Source organism: Sceloporus occidentalis, unplaced genomic scaffold (assembly GCF_023333645.1).
Source record: "Sceloporus occidentalis isolate IW3139 unplaced genomic scaffold, rSceOcc1.0.p SCAF_3, whole genome shotgun sequence".
NCBI lineage: Eukaryota > Metazoa > Chordata > Lepidosauria > Squamata > Phrynosomatidae > Sceloporus > Sceloporus occidentalis.
In genome coordinates, this window is record NW_028316983.1 from 161,999,475 (window position 1) to 162,020,452 (window position 20,978).

Consider the following 20,978-nt stretch of genomic DNA (forward strand, 5'->3'; position numbering starts at 1 on the left):
ATCGAGACACCATAATTTTATGGTTGGGATGCACTACAACATGAGGAACTGTATTAAAGGGTCACGGCACTAGGAAGGTTGAGAACCACTGCTTTACATGTTTGGATACAAAAACAGCTATTTAAAAAAAAAACACTCCACTGCTGTAACTTTTTATTCATTTAGTGTAAGAAATGTCTTGTTTACCTTTTTCTCCTAAAAATTGCCTTTTTTTCTTCCTTTTCGTTTGGAGCAGGAAATTTACTGTTAAAGATTGCTTTTGTGTCACAGAATCACAGTCGTGAAAGGGTTCCCAAAGGCCATCTAATTCAACCCTCTGCCAATGCAAGAATCAATTTTTCTCCAGGGTAATATGGTATTACTTATGCTCAATTCACAAGCTCAAATAGATGGCAAACATCCGAAAATACCAGAAAAGATTCTTCCACAGATGAAATGAAAGAATGCTGCACATTTCTCTATCTACGCATCACACACACTTTTTTTTCAGGTCACTAAAAATCTTTATCAGTGCTTTACAAAACTACCCATGAATATGATCCACATATTCAGGTGCAGCAAGAAGCAGCACCATCAACAGCAGCCCCATAATAGGAACTACCAGCATTATCAAATATTTTGTGGAAATATTATCAATTATTCATGGCGTGATGGTTTGAGCATGGGACTATGACTCCTGGAGACTTGGGTTTGATTCCTGGCTTGGCCATAAAACCAACTGGGTAACCTTGGGCAAGTAACATCCTCAGGGAAGGCAATAGCAAACCTCTTCTGAACAAATCTTGCCAAGAAAACCCCACGATAGGGTTGCCCTAGGGTTGCCATAAGACAGAGGTGACTAGAATGCAAACAACAACACAACAACAACATAGTTAGCAAACAGCAAGGCCACTCACTAAGAAGAACCGAATGTATTCCCACATCATCTTCTGTGGTGTGAACACATCCAAAAGTCTCAAAAGTATCAGAAGTAGTGCAGTTACTGTTGAATACTGTATATACCCAACTATAAATTGATCTCATATACAAGTCAAGGTTAGGTTTTGGGGCCAAAATTACAGATTTTGATAAGACCCATGGATAAGTCAAGGGTAAAACTTAAGAACATGAAACAAAGAATTTAAAGGATGAAGCAAAGGAAAACTATGTGAAAAACCTAACAAAATTCCAGTAAGCATAATTGTCTGTGCTCATACTAAAGGCTGGATGGATGAGAGAATAGAGGTGAGTTGGTGCTTCTAGAACAGATTACGCTCTTGCCTGTCCTAGAGGATGGTTCCTTTTTTTATATAGTTGTTAAAGTACAGTACTTACATTGACCCGTGCATAAGTCAACAGGTTTTTAAATCAATTTTTGACTAAAATTTATACATGAGCATATACAGTATATAACTCGAATTATTTCAGAACCGATCACTAAAGTACAGTGCGTCCACGTTATACATGGGTGTGCTATACGTGGCTTTGTGCACATGCTCAAAGCCGTGCGGGAGCATGCAGGGCACAAGGGGTGGCACATCCCATTCGCATGAATGGGGTGTGCTCCTGTGGCGTGCGCCCCATGCACCACTACCATGGGCACAAGCCCCATTCATTTGAATGGGGCTTGAGCACCCAGTTTTTCTCTTATGTGGGGGGGTGTGTGTGTGTGTCCGGAATGGATCTCCCATGTAAGAGAAAGGCGGACTGTACACACAATTAAGCATATGAAGAACCAGATGGGTTGGTTGTGAAATAGGCATAATGATGAGAGCCCCTTACCTCCATACCACATAGTCAGCATTCAGAATAACCAGACCCCTCTGTAAATACCCTGAGGCTTGGTTTGTACAACCCTTCCTTGGGAAAGTGGAGGGAGGTGGGATATATTTACATGGAGAGTCTAGGCTATACTGGTCTGGATCACATTGAAGATCATTTGAATGACAGAGGAGAGAACTTTACATCACTCCTTGATTACCTGCCTGGAATACCCAAGCACGGCACAGTGGTTTGAGCATTGGATTCCAACTATGGAGATCAGTATTTGAATCCCTGCTTGGCCACAGAAACCCCTGGGTGACTTTGGCCAAGCTGCATTCTCTCAGCCTCAGAAGAAGAGAAAAACAAACCCCCTCTGAACAAATCTTGCCAAGAATATCACTGTAGTCAGAAATAACTCGAAAGGCACACAACAACAAAAACAACACCCAAACAAATCATAACCTGAGAAAGATGCTTTAGTGTATTACTACAACACAGAATGTACATCAATATATCTAAGGTAAAAGTGCACTTGGTTGCCTCAGGTGAGCAAAAAGTGACTCCTTGTTAATCAGCCCAAACCAGATGCCTCCAAAGCATGCTCCCTAGTGTCTAAAATTATGACACTGCTGCTTGCTGTAGAATTTTTGAGAGTAGGAAGCATGCTTTGGAGGCACATGGGTGGAGCTGAATACTTGCTAAGCCTAGTATTGCCCTAAAGGCACCACATCCCATCTGATCCTGGAAGCTAAGCAGGATCAGCTCTGGTTAGTACTTGGAGGATTGACCACCAACAAATACCAGGTGCTGCAGGCTATATTTCAGAGGAAAGAATGGGCAAAACCACATGTGAATATTCCTTGCCTAAGAAAACCCTTTGAAATTAATGGGTTCACTGCAAGTCAACAGGCAATTTGAAGGTGCATGCAAACATGCACACACACAAATGTGTTCCTTGCAATATATATGGAAGTACAGCAGATGCCACACCAGAATGACAACGCTACCCACTTCTTATATTCACTTCTCAAAACCCAGGTTGAGGTTTCAGATCAATGCAAAAAATTAGAAAATAATTTCAGTTTCCTCAGCTGCAGGGTTATGGAAGTCTGAGCTAGAAACCCATCAACGGAAAGATTTGTCAGGAAGGCTCATAAGCTTTCAGCAGTAACTAAATCTAAAATTTTAAGCTTGACAATTGCTCTACCATGAGTATTTTGCAAACTCTACGGTGGCAGGAAATGATACTTTTAGCAGCCAAGCAGAGAGAAAAAAATTAGCTAACGTGAAAACAACTCAGGTTCACTCTGCAGCTTTTTCCCATTCCAAATCCTCCTTCCACAGCAACTTTCATAACCGTGAGGGTTTAAAACATGGCAAAATCTTGAATTTAACTTCCCTTAAATGAAAAAGCTGCTTGAGGGGCCAATTTGAAGCAGGCAAACAGCAGCTGGGGAAAGGGTTAAGCACTGGAGTTCTCTTCCCTATTGTCCTTAACAGAAATGGATTTTGCATCTCAACAAAATTGTGGAACATGTAGCTTAAAGCTCAAGGCTTTAAGCCCTGGTGGAGCCCTGGTGGTGCAGTGGTTAAATGCCTGTACTGCAGCCATTCACTCAAAACCACAAGGTTGCGAGTTCAAGACCAGCGAAAGGGCCCAAGCTCGACTCAGGCTTGCATCCTTCCGAGGTCGCTAAAATGAGTACCCAAACTGTTGGGGGCAAATTAGCTTACTTGCTAATTCGCTTACTTGCTGTTCACCGCTATGATCTTTAAGGAATAGCGGTATATAAATAAAACTAATTAATTAATTAAATTATTACCTATGCTCCATCTAATCTAATTTTGCTGACCCCAGCCTTGCTGAACCTGGGTCCCTCTAAGTTTTTCCCTACAATTTTCAGCATACCTGATGCTAGCTGGAGGCGACGGGAGCTGTATGCCAAAACATATAGATGCTGGTAAGGAAAGGTGGTTTACCTTATAGTGGCACTCCAAGGCCTTAGCCATGAAATGTTCCCAGCCCTAGTGATATTACTAGGGTTTGCATCACCCAGTGCAATAACTCATGGTATCACACACACCTCGACCTCATCCCATAGCACACCATACAGGATTCTTAGTAACTGTTAGGGCATCACCTGGTGAGGTCCTCCTAATGATGCCCCTACCCACCCCATCAATCCTTTAATTTATGGATGTTAGATATCAAATCTGAGACAAGAACAAAATTTAAGTTATGATTTGTCCAGTATTGTTTCACAGCAAAAGAAACGCCTATACTAGGGGTGGGGAACTTGTGCTTCATATATTGTTAGACAGCAACTCTCATCATTCCTAAATGATTATGTATGCTAGGCTGATAGGAATTTCAGTCCAATAACCACTGGGAAATCACACATCTGAGAACTATATTTACCGGGGTCAGATACAACTCAAAAAGCTGTGTTTTGTCACTATGGGAATATTCCTTGTGTTCATGAACTACCTTCCAACTACTAGGTGCTACATCCCTTTATTTCCCACCAACTGCCCATATATACAAGCCATTAAATTCTTGCCACTTTATCCAAGCCAATAAATCAGTTTGCAGTGACCCTGCAGACGAAATTACAGGACAGGGTTTGACTGTGCAAACACTGTCCTTGTTCCAGTAGCGGTACATGTACTGATTAGAGATGTGAAGGTCCAGAAAAAAATGGAAAAAATGAAAAAGGGGAGGGGAGGGAAAAAACAGAAAACAAATTCTATGATTCTTGATTCTATATCGGTTCATGATAAAGTGATACAGTTGGCCTGCCGTATCCACACATTTTCCACCCACAGACTGAACCATCCACAGCTTTAAAATAGATTAAAAAAGAAAAAAGAAAATACTAATTCCAAAAAGCAAGATTTTGCCATTGTATATAATGGATACCATTTTACTATGCCACTGTATATAATCAGACTTGAGCATCCATGGATTTTGGTATCCACAGAAAATCCTGGAACCAAACCTCAGCAGACCAAGGCCCCACCATAGGTTTTTTTGAGGATGGCAAAGGCAGCAGCATTGATAATTCCCTACATAAGCAAATCACACAACTTGCTATTGTTGTAATTTTTTTTAATTTAAAGTATCCAGTGGCTCATTATTCAATTCATTGTTAAAATGCTTATTACTTACTGTATATACTCGACTATACATTGAGAAATTTGGGCCCCAAAATAGCCTCCAGCATCCTGGGTAGACTTATGCATGGGGCAATAGGTCTTTCAACCAAGCCTCTGCTCAGCTGGACTGCCTCCGCAAGGGGCAGCCCAGTTGGGGAGAGCCTGTGAAGGGCAAGCGATTGCCCCGCAGCCTCTCCCCGGCTGGGGTGCCTCCGCGAGGCAACGCCCAGGCAAGGAAAGGCTTCCAAGGGCACGTTTTCGCCCTGTAGTCTATCCCTCTCTGGCTTGTCTCTGCAGAGAAAGCCCAGGCAGGGAAAGGCTTCCAAGGGCACGCATTTGCCCTGAAGACTCTCCCTCTCTGGGTTGCCTCCAAAGGGGAAAGCCCAGGCAGGGAAAGGCTTCCAAGGGTGAGCAATCACCAGCTCACCAGTCTCTCCCCAGCTGGGCTGCCCCCTTAAGTTCGACCCTCAACATATCCACGGGTCATATAAAAACCCACATTTTTGGCCCCAAATGTTACCCTCGACTTATACACGAGGTCGACTAATAGACGAGTATATACAGTATAAGTTATTTTTTATTTTCCTAGGAAGTGGATTCATCCATAACACAAGAAAGTGGCAAGAATTTTGGGGAGAGAACCCAAAAGCACCTCCAAAGTAACATTATATGATCACATTACCTCAAAACTAATGTTATCAGTTACATTGGTACTTACAATGTTTTACTTTGAAGCTCTGTGAAATTTACCCTGCAGGGATCATATACTAAAGTTTGCACACCTTTTTCAAGTCAGCCTAGCAATTTCTTCTGAACTGGGAAAGCTGATGTGCTCCCTGTGCATAACCATATCTAGATCCTGGTCTACCCATCACAATATAGGCTCAGCAACAAATACTCATTTATATGTCCCCAAGGCCATAACTCTTACCTGTGTGACTAAGCATGTGGCGCTGTAAGGAACTTGCCCAAGGAAAAACTCTTGGACAATGAGGACACTTAATTTTCTGAACACAATTTGAGTAGGCATTCCTCTTTCCTCTTAGGGGTTTATCTTCAGCTGTCTCTCTCTCTTCCTCGCTAGTTCCATTTCTGTTAGCTACTTCCTTGAAGTCTGCAGTTGACTGGAGAAATGTGCTGAACTTATTTGTGTCTGTGGTTGCCAACATCTTCTCAATACTGGCAAACTCCCCACTTGACTCTAGGTCCACACCACTGTTGGCCTTGGTCTTGTTTTTTGTTCCTTTCTTTCTGCCTCTTTTCTTCAGAGATCCAGGACTAGGAGACTTCTGGGATCCATTTGGACTGCATGCACAATCTGCCAAATTACTGGGAATGCTGGGATCAGGCTGGACAGCAGCCATGATTGTTGTGCTTGGTTTAGAGTTCCCCGAATTATCAATCACACTGGAGTTGCCAATGGATGCCTTAGGAACTGAGTCTACAACTTCTGTTTTTAATAGAGCAGGAGCAGAGGACACAGATGAAATAATCTGTGCAATGGAAGCAAGAGGTGGCAGTTCTTTAGTTACAAGGGGCTTTGGCAAGAGAGGAGGTGGCTTGGGCCTCAAGGGTCGCAACAAAGCCGAGTTCCCCAAGAGGGATGGAGAAATGATTGGGACAGTCAAATGCAGTGGACCCTTCGGTGGCTGGGAATGTCTGAAAATTCGATTTTCCAGGTTGCCATTAGCTGGAGTAGACCACTCACAATTATGATGGTTCTCATAGTGCCCATCAAGGGGCTCTTGCTTCTTGTACTCATTCAGGAAATCTTCACTGTCCTTTGGAGCTTTGGGGATGGACAAGTCAATGGGCTCCATGGAACAATCATAGAGAGGAGAATCAAATGGACTCTCCTGTTTTACAAGCACAGAGTTCAGGTTTTTGTTCTTCTGAGAGAAATCTAAAGGCTCGTCAAAATTTCTAGGGAAGCTATTTGCAGTTTCAAGTTTGATCGATGGATGAGAGGGGGTGCCCCTTAAAACACCATTCTGTGATTCCAGAAAAGGCGTGATGGGCTTGCAATCTGTGTAAGTGCTGCCTTCTAGTAACTGCAGAGGACCTGCTTGATTCTCTGGAGGAATGCACTCCACTGCCAACACATAACTCTCTACCTCCCTCTCTGGGATGTGCAAATGCTGCTTAAGGAGATGATGGATGCAGTTCCGCTTGGCTGAGAAGGCAGTGCCACACTCCTTGCATTCAAATGGCTTCTTCTTCTGGCAGCCACTATGTGCCCGCATATGGATGCGGAGAGCACGGTAATGCTTCAGGTCCTCCCCACAGAACTTGCACACCGTGTCTGGGGAGCAAAAGGCATCTACCATCTCTGCTGCATTGCTCGCAACATACTCAATGTTCTTCTCTATCTCCTTCCTGGTTGTCTTCAGGTGCTTTTTGCGCAAATGCCTTTCACAGTTTGCTTTCACTGTAAAAGGATATTGGCAAATTTTGCAGATGTATGGCCTCTCCCCACTGTGCGTCCTCAAATGCCTGATCAGCGCTGCTTTATCAGCTGCGATGTAGTCACAGATGTTACACTGATATGGGGAGATGCCTAAGTGGGAGCGGATGTGAGCCCTCAGGACCCCAGAGAAAGGAAACACCTGGTCACAAAAACGACAGGGATACAAGACTTTCCTCATGGCTGGTGTCTTCTTGTTTGTCGCACTGGTGATGATGGCTTTGAAGTCTCGCTCTGTGACCTCTTGTTTGATCTTTGCCTCCATGGTCAAAGGCAGAAGAGCCTCGATGATGCTGTCTTGCTCCAGCTGTGTTTTCATTTCATGCTGATTCATAGGCTCCATCTTGTCCTGGGTAGAAGGGCTGGGGTTGGCTCCTGATTTACTATGTGGAAGATGAGAGTTTGAAGTTGACTCTTCCGAGTGTAAGATCAGCTTGGGTGGCACTGGAGGAAGGCTTGGACTGATGCACCCAGGTGAGGCTTGCTGAGTGTTGACTAAAGGAGGAGGTGTTGAAGTTGCCACCATAGTCCGAGGCGCTACCAACGGCTTTGGCTTCAGTGGAGGCATATGCTTGAATATAGACTGCACGGGTATGTGAGAAGTCTTAGAAAGCTGGGGGAGGCTGATCTGTGGGGCTGCTGAAGAAGCCATCTTTAAGATCTGCTGGATGTCTGCTAGTTCACCAGAAATAGGTTTGACAACAATGCTATTGTCAGGCTGAATTATGAAACCCTTCTGGAAAGGCTGTAGTGACAGGAGCTTTATGTTTTCCTTCGTAGGGGAAAGGACTGAGAAAGTCCCACCCACAGAGGCAGCTTCCAGAGGGGACACATTCAACTGGTTAGCACTACCAGGTCCCTGAGGTAGATTACATTTCAGTGTTCTTTGCTGCATTTCATGGACCTCACAATCTGGTGCAAGCTCCTCCTGCTTGGCAGGTTTAATGTCTTTGGTATGCTGCAGTCCCAGGGACTCCATGTAGGCCTTCAAGTTTGCATCCTCTGATGGCAGTTTGTGCTCTTCTTTTCTCTGATCAGTTGCATGGGTTTCTGTGTGCAGCTTGAGTGCCAACTGCATGGGGAATGCCTTATTACACATCTCACAGATATACCGATGAAATTCACTGGTGCACCTCCGCAAGTTTGTTTCACACCAGACCTACAAACATTAGAGAACAAACAAGAGGTTCAGTGTAAGAAAACTAACAGGATCAACTATCCTGAGGGGAGGAAAAGACATTTAGACCCCAACACCACACAATGTGTACACTACTGTCCTAGGGTTGTAGTGTACAAACACAACACTTCCATTACGAGGAGGGAGTAAGGAGTGAAGACACAGGAAAAGCCCATATTCATATGACTTCAGTTTTTTTTAGATTCTCAATAGATCTTCTGTTTAAGATCTGCTGGATGTCTGATAGTTCATCAGAAATGGGTTTGACAACAATGCTACTGTCAGGCTGAGTTATGAAGCCCTTTTGGAAAGGCACTTTGATGAAAGAGTGGGAGAAAACAGAACAAGACACCCATTTGTCTCTTCAAATTGTTCATCAGTAAAATCTATTGCTATAGGCTGGGGTCTGTTTCCCTAGGTCCTCCCTACCTAGAAGCACTGCACCTTCCACCACACTTCCCATCCATTTGTTTATGTTACTTTAAAAAAAGCCCTCCAGCACACTCTATGAAATTTGGAGGGCAGTATCAACACCACTTGAGATGGGGCCTAGCCTGTTTTAGGCCTAAAGGAGTCATTTCAAATTTGAAAAATGCCCCTGTGCAGCCTAAGTCAACTGCTCCCCCATGTGGTAAAAATTACTTCTCAACCTCCAGAAGTGAGAAGTTTTTAATCAACAACCAATTTTTTTAATTTTTGTTCATTTTAGCAAAACTGACATAATCACTCAATCAATTGGTACTGATTGGTACTGACATAATCACCATCATCATCAATATACAAACATATAACAATAGCATCCAATAATACTTCCAAACATAAAGACAAACAAACATTAAAACAAAGTTATTAACCTATTACTCCCTGGAACTCCGTCCCCCATCTAAAGTGCACGTGTGAGCACACACACACACAGACACCACAGAGCAAACTGACTTCCCACCCTCCAACAATGAAATGGTGAAATATAAAAAGAGATTCACTTCCTTACCAAAAAACTATGCTTAAACTTCTAATATTTACATCATTTTTTAAAAGGAAGGTATAAAAACGCTTGAGGTTTTGAACAATAATCAACATAAAAATTAATCACAGGAAGAGACTAGGATCTCCCGTGAGATCACACAGGCTTAGACATTACTACTAACATCTGTTTGCATCATTCAAAGACTGAACTTGGCTAACAGGCTATCAAGTTGCTGCCCCCCAAGTTTACAGAGGCCCATTTGCAAGACATCTAGTTGCTTGACCTTCTTTCCAAGGTGAGCATCTGTGTCAATGACCTCTGTTCACAAGGAAGGCCAAGTTCTGCATGATCTAATGCTCTGAAATGTATACAGAGAAGGATGATTATCTAACCAGCCAATAGTGATGTGAGAACAATATACATCAATAAGACTCCAATGCGAAACAGCACATAATGTGCTCATGGTACTCCACAGATAGCATTCTGGAATTCATCATGCTAATAGCAAAGGCAGGAATACTGGAAAGATACCTATGTATGCACCTATGTACTTATCTGACCTAGCATAGCATAGGACTGTGGAGATTATCCTCTGGAGGTCCAGGAAAATGACATCTTCCTCCTCCTCCTCATCCCCTGGTCCCTTAATGGCTATGGGGAGAAAATGTCCAGACCAGACCAGCCAGAAAACAGCTAAGTTGAGCATGATGGGAGGGACCATGAAACATTGTGTCTCAATCAAAGTGTGTTATACATTTAAAATTCTGCTTACATACATCCCACCTCAATGTTTTAAGTGCCTAAACCCAAGGAAATGTGGTCAAAGTATTTGTATTTGTATAGCCACATGCTCAGCTGTTTCCACTTTATTTCCTTATTTAGTTTGTTATTAGAGCGTTAACAACCATCCTTCAAGTTTTCTGCTTACTACTGAAGGATTTTCTACAGAATGTAGACACAGGAAGATTTTGTTGTTGTTAACCATCTTTGAGTCAATCACAACCCATGGCGACCCTGCTGATGAGACATCTCCAAGACCTCCTGTCCTCCACTGCTCTGCCCAGTTCCTGCAAACTCATACTCATGATCTTTTTAATAGAGTCCATCCATCTAGCATGTGGCCTTCCTCTCTTTATACTTTCCTCCACCTTTCCTAGCATTGTTGTTTTTTCCAATGATTCATGCCTTCTCATGATGTGTCCTAAGTATGACAGCTTCAATTTTGTCCTCTTGGCTTCCAGGGAGATTTCTGGCGATCAGCTCTAGGACCCATTTGTTTGTCTTTTTGGCTGTCCACGCAATCCTCAGCACGCTTCTCCAGAACCATATCTCAAATGAACTGATTTTTCTCCTATCTTCTTTCTTAACTGTTCCACTCTCACATCCACACATTGTAATAGGGAATACAATGGCTTGTATAATTCTAATTTTTGTGCTCAGTTGTATATCTTTACATTTTAGGATCTTTTCTAGTTCTTTCATAGCTGCCCTCCCCATTCTTAATCTTCTTCTGATTTCCTGCCTGCAGTCTCCGTTCCTATCAATGTTTGATCCCAGGTATGAGAAATCTTTTACTATTTCTATTTCTTCATTGTCTAGGTCCAATTTGTGTAGGCTCTTTATCGCCATTATTTTTGTTTTCTTTATGTTCAACAGTAAGCCTACATCTGTACTCTCTTCCTTGATCTTTTTCAGTAGTTGTTCCAGGTCTGTAAGGTTTTCTGCTAGTATTATGGTGTCATCTACGTATCTTAGTTTGTTGATATTCCTTCCTCCTATATCTACTCCTCCTCCTTCTGTGTCCAAACCTACTTTTCTTACAAATGAAGTACAGTGGTACCCCGGGATACGAATTGCTCGCGTTACGAAATTTCCGGGGTACGAAAAAGTTAGATAGGAAAAAACTGTTCCGGGTTACGAAGATTTTTTCGGGTTACGAAATTTTTTTCAGCGCGAAATTCAAATCTGAAAGCGCGGCTAGCGGGCGGCTAGCGGCTTTCCAGCGCCTTTTCGGGTTGCGAAATTTATCGGGTTACGAACGGCACCGCGGAACGAATTAATTTCGTAACCCGAGGTAGCACTGTACTGTATGTCAATTTAAATCAAGTCACCTACCTGATCATGTAAGTGCCTGTCGCCATCCTCCACAAATTAAATGTAACAAAAACTGATACAACTCAGCTAGTAAGCCAATAATAATAATAATAATAATAATAATAATAATAATACCTGAGAAATGCGTGGAAATTTCTTACAGGAGAAGTCGGTGAATCCTAGATCGTGGAAGCCTGCTGGAATTGAAGGGTTGTTCTGAATAAAAGGCTTTCCCGTTGGGTCTTTTGGAAGTTGTTTATGAATAGCTGCATTATGCCGTAACAAGCCCCTGTGTGTGCGGAAGGTAATACAACAGATGTCACACCTAGACAGGTGGAGGAGAAAAAGATCATGTTAAAAATTTTGGCTGTCAAATGGTTCACCCAGTTAGGTGTACAAGGTATATAACCACACCAACAAAACCAGATTGCTATTAAACAGATTACTATCTACTACCATCCTCTTCGTTATTTTCTGCTGCAAAAATGTAACAGGTATAACCATGGAAAACTATATGTTGACAAAGGCTGTAGCAGTCCCTTCTCACCTAAGGTAAGTAAGCCAATTCCTTTGGACAAACAGTCAAGTGGCAAGTTTTATCTATTATCTTTCTTCTGGTATTAGAAAGTCAGCAGCCCTTTGAAGGTACAAAATGAGGGGTGGGGAACTATGCCATTGGCTGAGTGATGTCAACGCTTGATTAGATTTACACCAGAGTCAGGTCCTATACTTCATGCTACTCCTATAGCACTGGAAAAGTGAGGGCAGGGAAAAGGAAATTGCTACTGCAGGAATGCAACACAGAATAAGCAGCTACCCTTAATTATTATTTCCAGAGTTGAACAAATATAGACAAGCAAATGGAAGCATCAGACCACAGTATCTTTAAGGTAACGGAGGTGTACCCAGCTTGTAAACAACAGAACTTAAAGCTCCTCAAGAGCCAAATAAAAATAGTCCATGCCATGCTCTCAACAAAACTGGTTCTGTTACCTGCCTGAAATAATAAATAAAACAGTGGACTACTTCCAGCTTGGTAAGTGATGCACTCTGTAGGGTTGTTTAAAGGGCTGGTCATAGGCATTCTGGAACCTCAGCCCCCTTTCTTTTTGCTTCACTCCCTAAATTCCTGGGCCCAGTAACAATTCCATGCCCTTCCTTGCTGGATCACTAGATTTTTGAACTCTTTTGGGTTTGTTTCACAACGTCCATAGAATCATAGAATCGTAGAGCTGGAAGAGACCACAAGAGCCATCCAGTCCAACTCCCTGCCATGCAGGAAATCTCAATCAAAGCATCCCCAACAGATGGCCATCCAGCCTCTGTATAAAAACCTCTAAGGAGGGAGACTCTACTACACTCCGAGGGAGTGTGTTCCACTGTCGAACAGCCCTTACTGTCAGGAAGTTCCTTCTAATGTTGAGGTGGAATCTCTTTTCCTGGAGCTTGCATCCATTGTTCTGGGTCCTGTTCTCTGGAGCAGCAAAAAACAAGCTTGTTCCCTTCTCAATATGACATCCCTTCAAATATTTAAACAGGGCTATCATATCACCTCTTAACTTTCTCTTCTCCAGGCTAAACATCCCCAGCTCCCTAAGTCGTTCCTCATAGGGCATGGTTTCCAGACCCTTCACCATTTTGGTCGCCCTCCTTTGAACATGCATGTTCTTCCAATCAACCCTCAGTGGCAGGCTTTCATTTGTGGCACATACACATGCACACAAATGACTACTACCACCACACTGACAACTTTTCTCTTTTTTTCTAATGTAGAAACAGCATTTCTTTTTTGCATACCATACTGAAGGGCCCACAAGTTTAAATTGAAAGGGAACTCCAAAGTATTGACAAAGCACTTGTACCAAGCATGAAAAAATATCCCCCAGGGCAATTCAAATTGTCAGTGTAGTATCTATCTATTTCACATAATATTGTGAAAATTAGTATAAAAGTTGAATCAATTGCGCAGAAACATGGTGTGCACTTAGACCACAGCAGCAACCATTGAGGCATCAAGGACACATAAGGGTAGTATGTACGCTTATCAATAATACTATCTTTGGACTATGCGTGCAAATCCTTCACAGAATGAGGAAAGTGATGGTATGTAGAAATAGTGACAACACTGAACTGGGCACGAGTAAATCATGGAGATGTAAAATTTTAAAGCCATTTTGCACACCACAATAGAAAAAGTAATTGGGGGGGGGGGGGGGAGATGGAAGAAAAGCAATATTAGCACCCATAACAGACTGAAACTCTCTTTGTTACTTTATGAACATAAAATGTGTCATGTATTTTGATTTAGCATGTATTTTGATTTAGCATAAAACTATCTCAGAAAATGGTCATAAATTACATTTACTTTTTTTTTAAAAAAAAGATCTTACAAATGGAGCTACAAGAACCTCAGCTGTAACACCTAAACTACAGTACTGTATATGGAACTTTTTTGGTCTTGCCAGTATACTGATTCGAAAAACACCAAAAACAATATCAAACTCAGAAAGAACAGCAAAAAACATAAGACAAAGAAAATGATTTTGTCTCCTCTGGTCCTCCAAACACACATAAAGCACTCATTCATTATTGTTTTTTAATGAGAAAAGGAAACCAAAACCAGGAGTTACAATGATCTGATACTGTATATCAGTGCTTGTTAAACTATCAGATGTGAGCTGAACTGGCTTTTTCCTCCCTAATATACAAGTGACCAGTACTATATTTGTGCCCATTGGCTACAACTATTTCTTTCTTTCCTGGAAACTCATAATGGACTGGGAAGACATTGGATCATGGACTGGCACTAGTCTACTAACTGCTACATACTTTCAGTAGCAGTGCTATGCACAGCCTTGCATAAAAGTCTACTTGCTAACATTACTTTTAGAAATAATGTGGGTACAAATATGAACACATCTTAAATATCTTATTCGTCATTCTAAAAAAAAAAATAAGGCTGGGGGGGTTAATTTTTCCAGTTTTTTTTCCTGGGTCTCCTCATTTCTAGTAAATCTCCTCTGAACATGTGATTGCCTTGTTTCCTTTCTGGTGGTAAAAAGTTTTAAAGGCTCTAGCAATTCTACTGCAACCTAGACAACTGCAATTTCTATGTACAGACTCACCAAGAGGAAGAAAAAATCTCAGAATTACTGAACATAATGAATATATGACACACACCACAAAGCCAGAAAGCTTTCGAAGTAACACTCAACACCTGTTGTCATGACTGGAAATGGAAACTGAAACAAGAGCCAGAGGAAGTCACCCAGAAACTTTTCAAACTGCCTCTATCAGCCAGAGACACTTGATTTCAACACACCATTCCTCCCAAGAACTCCCAACTACTCTCTGGCACCTTGTTCCTAAATCTCACTCATAAAGACAATAAGGGTCATTGTAAGTGCACTCCCAAGGCCTGGAAGATGGAGATAAAGCTGTAGCCTTTTGGCTTTTAGGAATTAGGGTTTACCAGTCTTACATGGGTTTGTCAGAAGGTTGCAATGAAACTATCAGAGAGTCAACAGCTTGTAGATATGATAGCAAGGGGGCCAGGAAAATATTAACAAATTCTAATGTTTTAGCTAATGATCTCAATCAGGCTGGCATCACACTAATCTCCCAACCATCAAGAACCTCCAGATTCACAGCAAGGCACAGACAGCTCAAGGAAACGTGAACACAAACTCACTCCTGACACCACAAATCCATCCAAAAAAAGTTTAGCCCACTTTAAAAAAATTAGCCTGTCTCTTCATGTATGTCAATGCCAGTTCCTTACAGTTTAAGTAGAGCTTGGCAGTTTGCTAAGGAAAAACACTGGAGGAGAAGGTGGGACAACTTTTGGCGCCCACTTTAGGTAACAAAATGTCTTGGTCCAACACTGTAAAGCTCATAAGACTGAGAACCAGAATACAGATGAAGTCCTGTAAGGTAATGAAAGTAACCTATTTTTGAGCACAAAAGTAGCTTTAAACAAAAAGGACCTGTCTAATGACTTTTTGAATGGGTAAAGAGAAGAAGCTGGATAGATCAGCTGAACAAGCTTTTGAAACATATGGTAATACTTTGGGCAAGATGATGGTAAAGGAAAAGGAAAAAGAAACACTTCCACTCTAACAATATCCCACACAGACTGTCAGGTCAAATATAGATGAGTTAGTAACATAAAGCAGAGACTGAAATAGACAGAGGGATTTAATACAACTGTTAACTGAAGTGACAGCTAAAGATTTTATATATATATATATATATATATATATATATATATATATGCAGTTTTCCAGGTGTTCTATTCGAACAGTCAGATTTAGGAAAGAACAACTAACACCGATTATTTTCTCAATACCAACATGAAATAGTTTAAATCTCTGTGGACAGGAAGGACACAGCAGCAGCAACAAGTAGGAAGAACATTTTTCCACCAACAATAAAAGCAAGCAGCCGAGTGGTTTGCACAATATGATTTATACAGCATTGCTCCATAACATATTCATATTAATACAAAAAAGATGTATGCATACACCTTATTCCTTTAAGCTACATGTTCAAGTGACATTTTGCACTAGGATATAATACCAAGAGCTGAAGATTTTGTAACTCCAAAAGGTTAAAAAAAAGTACTATCTACAGTCGCCCCTCCTAACTCACAGGGGATCTGTTCCAACCCCACCTGTGAGTTAGGAGATTGGCAAATAATCAAGCCCCATTAAAATGAATGGGGTGCGCTCCTGCGCATGAGCGTAGGGTGCGCACCATGGGAGCGTGCTCCATTCACCTCAATGGCGGGTCGCCCTTCCGCGGATCATCAAGTCCACAGATTTCAGGTCCGCAGACTTAGAGGGATGACTGTATTCCTCCTTTGTTTTTGTTCTTTAAAAAAGAAGCATGTCTAAAAATTGAAAGTGGTTATATTAAATGGGGGTTCAAGGGTAGATCTATAAGGCCAATATTTTCCCTTTTATGTCACTCAATTAAACACTAATTACAAATTTATATTTCAGTGCAATCTGTTGGTTTGAAGTGGAAAGGTTTAAGTTCTTATTTGCCACACTCCCACTGAAATTAAAACTATCACAGAAATGTTTAATGTTATCCGAAATGTTACTCTTCCCATGTTAGTCAGTGCTTGCTTCCATATATTAGGCCTGGAAGACCTTTTTAAAAATAGGTCACACACAGGTGTTAGCAACTGGAAGAAAAAGCTTAAACCCAAGCTGATCAAAACAGCAGTGAAGTAGAAGAACACATTGGTTGTTGGAGAAATTATTTTCTTATCCTTAAAATGTGTTCCTTTGCTTGAGAGAGAGAGAGAGAAGGGTGGATTAAAGTCATTTCAAGGAGGAAGAAGAGAGGCAAGGTTGTTCTTTTTCCATAGTTATACTGCAGCATTGAAATAAGGAACACTAGTTAGTACTTTAAAGCCAAAGGCTTATACCCTGTTGAAAGGATTTCATTGTTCACCCTTGTTAAAATGTGCACTGGTTTATGTCCCTGTTAACACCAGCCAGTTTGCCACATTGCTCTCCTTTCAGGACAAAACTCTCCTCTGTCTCCCAAGCGCAGGGCTCTGAGAAATGGCATCAAACATCTGCCCTCCTCTCCACATTTAAGAGCAAACAGAGGGATGGAGCAGTGGCAATTCTCACTACTGCTGTGAGGGAAGAAGTCCCTCAGAGGAAGAAGACAATGGCGAAAATCTGGCACAAAGAGAGCTGACAAGATGACCATTATTCATCAGCTTCATTAGAAGCCTTCCCTTGTAAGTATGCACAGTTATTTCCTCACAACAATGTGCCAAGCATTGTGGAGAAGTGATGCAATTCCTCTACCTACCTAATCAGTTCAATACTCAGAGGGATGAGAGAGGACCATCTGAAGTTGCTGAGGATGCAAAATAGCAAACTCCCATGACTCTCATGGCTGAACAGCGGTCTAAATCTATAACAGCTCTGAATTTTGTTTAATGGAAAGTTTTCAATATATTTATTTTTTTGTAAAGGTAATCATAGTTGGATAAGAGCCTTGTTAATGAAGCAAATGAGGCTGTTACAAACATATGGCTTGGGAGGAGACCAAGCAAAGCACGAGTGAGTGATTTTACACAGAATGGATAAGACAAGAAGGGATCTAATGAGGTTTCACTTGCACTAGTCCTAATCAAGCATCATCTGTAAAGTATCTCATCCTTACAAACTGGATGGGAGGTAAGTCCAATTATATCCACACATTGGTGGGGTAGAGATAGCGCTACAGTTCATTTTTATAAAGAGAGACATAATGCATATTGGAAATATAGAGCTGCACCCCATCCCCACATAACTTTTCTTGTGAAGAAATGGCAGAGATTCATATTGTTAGTGTGTGTCTTTACATTGTTTCCAATTTATAGCAATCCGGTCAGGGATGTAGCCGGGGGGAGGGGGTTTCTTGGGGTCTGGACCCCCCCTTCCGTTAGATAAAATGAATGGTGTGTGCTGCTGCACCGCTGCACCCAAGCCCCATTATAATGGTGGCACTTAGTCTGGACCCCGCCCCCCCGCCCAAAATCCTGGCTATGTCCCTGATCCGGTGGTTTGAGTGTTGGACTAAAACTCTGGAGACCAGGGTTTGATTCCCATTTCAGACACGAAAACCCACCGGGTGACCTTGAAGAGGAAAACTGTTGTGGTTGGAATCCCTCAATAATAAATTGGTTCTCCTACATACACACTTGCCTCAATAGTAAATTGGTACACACACACACCTGTTTTTTGTTCATATTCAGTAGGCCATGAAAACTCACTGAGTGACCTTGTGGCTGGACTCTGAATAATACTGTATATACTCGACTATAAGTCAACCTCATGTATAAGTCAAGGGCATGTTTTACAGCCAAAATTATGGATTTTGATATGGCCCATGGATAAGTTGAGGATAAAATCTAAGGGCATGTAACAAAGGATCTAAAGAATGATGCAAAGGAAAACAATGCCAAAGAACTTACAAAATTCTAGTAGGCATAACTGTGCTCAAAATAAAGGCTGGCTGGCTGGATGGGAGAATAGAGTAGGGGCAGTGATTCCAGGACAGATTACAATTTTGCCTTTCACAGGGGATGGTTCCTTTTTTAAAGATAAGAGTTAAAGTACAATACTTACAGTACCTATATGAACCCGTGGATAAGACAACTCAGTTTTTTTGGATCAATTTTTTGACTAAAATTTCTAGACTTATACATGAGTATATACAGTAAATTGGTTCTTCTTCATACATACTTGCCTCTAGTAAATTGGTGTACACACAGACACACATAACTTTTTTGTTGATCTTCAGTAGGCCATGAAAGCCCACTGGGTGACCTTGGGCAAGTTGCACTCTTTTCAGCCTCAGGGGCAAACCTCTCTGAAGAAACTTGCCAAGAAACCCCTGTATAGGGTTGCCTCAGGGTCACCATAAGTCTAGAAGGACTTGGAAGGCACTCAAGGAATCCCAAGTACTAACTGTAAGAAACGTCCTTTCTAGTTGCCAAATTTTACATTACAATACCATTACAATTGCAGTCCCATGCACTCTTATCTGGGCGCAAGTTGCACTGGACCAAGCAGGATTTCCTTCCAAATGGTTTACTTTGAAGTACATCTTGCTAAATCCAGGGCAGCTTGTGCCCAGATAAGAGTACATGGGACTGCAATTGTAATGGCTGTGGTATTAATTCTTGAAGGCACCAGATTGCAGCTGATTTTGGAAGCTAAGCAGGGTCAGGCTGGTAAGTATTTGAATTGAAGATTGCCAGATGATTTAGGTTGTGTTTCAGAGGAAGGCACTAGCAAACCATCTCTGAATATTCCTTACTTAAAAAAATGCTATGAAATCAATGGGGTTGCTTTAAGTTGAAGATGCACACATATACAGAGTAAAGCTGCCTTAACAAGTGTGTGATGATTGTTGAGAGCTATTATTGTTTTCAAAAATCTTTTCTAAGGCTGGTCAATTAATAGCCCCTGCACTTAAAATATTCCTAGTTCACCTGAAACTCTTAAAACAGTTTAAGAAACTGGCCAGCTTCCCTGTCAAACTTTGCTTCTGGCATCTCAGAGAAGGGGATAAGTGGGTCAATATGTTATCGTCCAGTCTGGAAATATACAGCTCTGGAATATATAAAAAGTTCTTGACTGGCTATTTATTCAGGATGCTAATGAAGATGTCAGCCTAGTTCAGCACTCATAATGTTTCTGTGTGATAACTATATTTCAGAGGAAAGAAAGCTTCTGGGACAAAAACTTAGGAGTTTCCTTTCCTGCTGAAATCACTTGATTCATTAGTCAAAATCGACCCAAGTTTTTATTCTCTGCAAATACATTATATCAACCTTTTGCTAAAAATCTATAATACTATAATAAGTAACCTATTTTTTCTGTTCCAACTATCCTCCTCCGCTCAAACATTAACTCATCAAACCAGCTCTACTTCTTGTTTAGCCCCCCCCCCCCCACCGAATATCTGGAGAATAATGTACATTTTAGAACACTGGTAAACTGACTCAGTTTTATCATTTTATTTGCTTTTAATTTTAGAGCATTTCCAGACCTCATTGCAATGAAAACAGGAAGTATATTATTAAATATACCAGAAAAAACATGTCAAAAGTTGTACAGTTTTTTTTAAAGCACCTTCCTTCTTTAGGCATGATATCACCTCACTTCTACAAACTGATCCTGCTAGTAGACTATACATAACCAATATAACCATAGGAATAATTCAATTTTCAACCAACAAATATTTTATAGGTGAAAAACACTCTAAATTATTGTTCTCATCAAAATCGTAATGTTGTAAACCTTCTAACACATGTCTGGATGGTATCATATCTGTATATGACAACTGGAGCAGAATCTACAGACAAAACATTCATTAACAATTCCAAATTTCTCAGAGACTGAACAAGAGCCAACAAATAGTTCTTATTAGAAAAAATGTATTATCTTTTCTTCCATTTGGTAACACATTGTATTGAATGATCAAACAATTATTAAAATTTTCCATGCTCAATCCATCAACAATAATTTTGGAGGCTATGTCAGTATTTAGCACACCTAACAAAGAAGATTCAGCATTATCTTCAGTATGTGACACATCATGCTCTTAAGGTCACACAGTTTGCTAAACAAGCTTCTAAAATTAGAAAAGACTTTCCAGACTCCAACCTCAAACTGTAAGGGTGACAAACTGGGTTGATCTGACGTGAAACCGACGATCTTTGATAACCTTTTATTGATAGACCTTTTCTGACCTACTGCACTTGCAATATTACGATTGCTGTAGCTTTGAGTGATGTCAACTTAGTTTTATGCGCCAATGTATGTCTCTATTTTTTTATACACACATTCACACACTCA

At 41.2% G+C, this 20,978-nt stretch overlaps 1 protein-coding gene across 6 annotated transcripts in view; it reads right to left on the reverse strand.

Annotated features, from left to right (window-relative positions):
• Positions 1–20,978, reverse strand: part of RREB1 (ras responsive element binding protein 1) — a 169,409-nt gene that overhangs the window by 24,172 nt on the left and 124,259 nt on the right. For all 6 annotated transcript variants that reach the window (XM_089516686.1, XM_089516685.1, XM_089516683.1 and 3 more), the window contains 2 exons: positions 11,737–11,926; positions 5,831–8,522 (listed from right to left, as the gene is read on the reverse strand). In XM_089516686.1, coding sequence (XP_089372812.1) covers positions 5,831–8,522; positions 11,737–11,926 — 2,882 coding nt within the window. The remainder of the gene's footprint in view (positions 1–5,830; positions 8,523–11,736; positions 11,927–20,978) is intronic.